General features: G+C 38.8%; 1 protein-coding gene across 1 annotated transcript; it reads right to left on the reverse strand.

Annotated features, from left to right (window-relative positions):
* Positions 1-1864: 1864 nt before the first annotated feature.
* On the reverse strand, positions 1865-3472 carry LOC138017139 (probable ATP-dependent DNA helicase RecS). The gene is made up of 2 exons (XM_068864331.1): positions 3026-3472; positions 1865-2383 (listed from the first exon to the last, which is right to left on the reverse strand). Exons 1-2 carry the CDS (start codon positions 3470-3472, stop codon positions 1865-1867), a joined length of 966 nt encoding a protein of 321 aa, XP_068720432.1.
* Positions 3473-3898: the final 426 nt, after the last annotated feature.

The raw sequence follows: 3898 nt of genomic DNA on the forward strand, positions 1-3898 counted from the left end.
ATAATGGGGGTTAGGGGACAAAGGAAAATCATTTTAACCTGACATTTATTTTGACCTACAACTTATATTTACATACATCACTTCAGACACTCCAGCAGTAGTAAGGTTGGTTAGTAAAGTAAAATTCCAAAATGGTTTTCTCGAGAGTCTGGCAAAAAGGTTTTTTTTTTTTTTCATATTAATCACATTCAAATTATCTCAATTCTAGGCTACCCTTTGCCGTCTTAGTTCGCTGAGACTTACTGTTTCTCACCCACAGTATTACAAGAAGATGGACGAGTATGGGAAAGATTTTGCTGCCTATGTTGTACAGAAAGTAAGAAATGAGACAGAGAGGCTCAAGCAGAAGCATGGTGCATCAACTGAAGCCCATAATTCGCAAGGTCTCCTTCCCCTGCCTCATATGCTGTTTTGGCTCCGGATAAAGGGAGAAAATTGGTTTTCGACAATTTTGATTTCAAACAGCATGTACACAAAATGATTGAAAACCATCAAAACATTGACATCCACTGGGTTACTCACATGGCTGTGGAGAACTGAGTTTCAGGCAACCACCTTTCTAGTGTGAAGCCACCCTCTGACGACCTGCTGCAGATGGAAAATGGTCTATGCGTGCCCAGTCGCCAGGAACACCATCTTCAAAGGGAGAACTATATATCCCTGGCTGAAAGAGTTATTGTGGAATTACCATGCTTCCAGTTTCTCAAATCAGCTGCATGCAAGCATATCCCTGACCAGTACAGCAAGCCGATGAGTGAAAAATCAGAAACTGTGAGAGATGACATCGTTACTAGTCTGTTTACATCTACCTACATGAACATACTTAAAAAGCTCAACAATTAAATATAGATGGGGAATTTAATGTATAAGAAGTGCCTATATATCTGTTATAGAAATGGCCTCATTTAAAGCCCAATGTTCTTGGGCTATACATATATGAGATATTAGTGCAAGAGTGACTAGAGCTGCATCCGAATTTCACTGTGGTTAAGAATTGACGATGGAAACTTTGTTCCCTTTTCCTTATCAAGTCATTTGTAATTAAACTTGATACAATTTATATGTTGTGGTTGAACTTTATCCTTGGTTCAAAATTATATTTTCCTTTGTCTCTTTGCGAACAAAGTTTCTTTTTTCGTTCAATGTACAATTGTTTTGATTTGGTGGATACCACAAAAACCTAATGCAATAATGATGTTAAGTCCCGTTTAAATTAGATCCTGGTGAAAATGACAAGGGGTGAGAGTTTCACCCTCATACCCAAACATAGTTACAGTACTCATCTCCCCCAACCTTTCCCAGATTGAAAAGGTTGCTTTTTCCAAGTGAAAAAAATTCAAGGTAAATTATGCCCGTATTTGATTCTGTTTGTTTTATTGACACAACCAGGTTGCCTTCAAGAATTTCTATTCTGGTAGTTCATCTGGAGACAAGTGCACACTTTTTAGTGATCGGAACTTAATTAACAGACGGAATGTGAAAGAAGATGTGGATGCAGCAGTTAATCCTTGCAGAAAGTTCTTTGAGCTTGAAGTGAAAGCCAGGCTAATAGCTGCCGCAATGCAATTAGTTGGAATGAAGAATGTGGGAATTCTCCCCACAGGGCTGTTTAGATTAAATATACATGGGGTAAGAAAAGGAAGAAAAAAAACGAAATAAAATATGTCTAATTAAATTGATAATTAACACAATGTCATATGAAAGTCATATATACATTCAAAATAAATCACCAAAATCAGAAATCCCATGATCTCCACGTTTCTTTCGCCACAATGCCCCTTTTGGGCTCGTAATCTGAGAATTTTCATTGACCTTCCACTGGATGCGTATAGATATATTACAGATTTTCTACAACTGCACCTTGTCACCTGAAAAGAGTGTCAATCATACTGCTGATGCTTCTGTGTTGATTACCAGATTGATCAACTTCTTCCATACAAACATCAACATCCTCAAATTCAATTTCCTGTGATATGTAATATAACTCTGAGTGATCTCTGATATACCCCCACTCTGCAATCATTATATCTGACTCCTCTTCGATAGTTTCTGGAATTTGAAGTTCACTACTGTCAATGTCACCAATTATTTTGTTTATAGCAGCAAGGATTGCTCTGCCATGTTCCTTTCTCCGAATTTCAGCAAATTCCTCTGCATGGTGTAATGTTTTGATCTTGTGACAATTGTCAAGTACTTGGTGTATATGGAAACGTGGAAATTCACGCATAAGGTTTAAAGATGCTACTGCACTTGAAGTCTGGCAAATAAGCAAGTCTTTCATGTAAGCAAAACGTTCTGCTTGAAGATTTTGCTTGTCCTGTTCATTAACTGAGCTAACACTCTCAGGTAAAGCAACACTGCTGTCACAGCTAACATCAACACCCTGAGAGGAATGTTGTGGACATGATGCATCTCCACAATTACGGGCACTAGCACATATGTCGACAACCTACCACTGTAGATTGAAAATTCCCTGGAAAATGCTTGTAAATGAAACTTCTTCGACATTCATTACTGTTAATATACTATTTGATGTCATCTGAACAATAAGCCCCTAAAAGTCCATTATGTAAAAGCAAGCATGTACTTTTTTCACCATCCCGTCCAGCCCTCCCACATTCCTGGACATAACATTCAATGTTTCTTGATTGGCCAAAATGAACAACTCAATGTACTTCTTTACAGTTTACCCCCATCCCGAATGCTACAGTGCAGGCAATCACTCTGGTGTGGCCACCAACTTCACAAATGTTGTTCAAAATGTGTTTTTTCACTGACACAGGTGTTCCTGCATAAAACATTTCCATCAACTTTTCCTTTGGATTAGGTTGTCCATTTATAAAAAAAAACAGTTCCAAGGCTATCTTGAAATACTGAGTACAATAAAGCGCACTGCTTTCCGGTTTGACATAAAATCATTGTCCTTTTGCAAGCAACTTTCTTGGTTTTTAGCTCTTCTATCAGAAATTGAAAAATAGTAGAGACTGGCACATTCTTGTTTAAACTATTGTACATCAAAACTTACATTTGGGCTTTCTGGACTACGTTCAACAATGTGACAGGAAGACTGTTTTAAATTTAACGTGTTAAAAATGTCTCGCCTGGTAGCAATGGATGCAGTCGCTGTCAATACGATTGTGGGAACATCGCTTGTTAATGAGTTAAGTTCGCCTAGATTTCCATACCATGTCCTGAAGGGCACTACTGTCTGGTTGGATGATTCAGACAGACCCCACTGACTAATGCAGTGTGCTTCGTCGATAGCTATTGCCACCAAAGACCACCGATATTCATTGCTAGACATTAATTTGCGCCATTTGTTGACGCTCAGCATCTTCTCAGGCGAAGCAAACAAGTAAGTGAAATTTCCCTTCTCCACTTTCTTAAGGATCTCTACGGATTGTTCATCGTGCACTGCAGTAGCAGACAAACCCAGGGATTTCAGGTAAGCGACTTGATCTTCCATCAGCATTTTTAGTGGAGATATGATAACAATATTACTGCTTCCACATGTTCTTTCGAAGACTTGATCGGCTACCATTGAAGCAGCATAAAAGATAACTGACTTTCCATATCGTGTAGGAAGGCTTGCACATATACTTCTTTTCCCCCAAAAGTTCTTTCAAGCATTCTTCTTGCTCTGGATATACTGGATATGTCTCGCAAAAACGAACGACAGCTCGTTCGAAAGTCACGCTCAATGACACACTGGACGCCATTCTCAAAATGAAATGAAACAAGACTGCCGTTTTGGTCAGCAGAAAGGAACAAAGTTAATTTATGCAAAATTATTCCGGAACACGATTAGTGTTGGCATTACACAGACGTCTCTCTCCCCGATTTTTTTCCAGGGGAAAAGGCGGATGTACACAGGCTATTTTTTCCTTGGCTCAGGAAT

This window comes from Montipora capricornis, chromosome 9 (assembly GCF_036669925.1).
Source record: "Montipora capricornis isolate CH-2021 chromosome 9, ASM3666992v2, whole genome shotgun sequence".
Lineage (NCBI taxonomy): Eukaryota > Metazoa > Cnidaria > Anthozoa > Scleractinia > Acroporidae > Montipora > Montipora capricornis.

Bases quoted from the DNA above. Each gene is read 5' to 3' on its own strand.
- LOC138017139 (XM_068864331.1), bottom strand. From the start codon at position 3,472: ATGCTGATGGAAGATCAAGTCGCTTACCTGAAATCCCTGGGTTTGTCT. The intron at 2,384-3,025 runs GTAAGTTTTGAT...CATTCCTCTCAG, and splicing joins GTAGTCCAGAAAGCCCAAAT to GGTGTTGATGTTAGCTGTGA.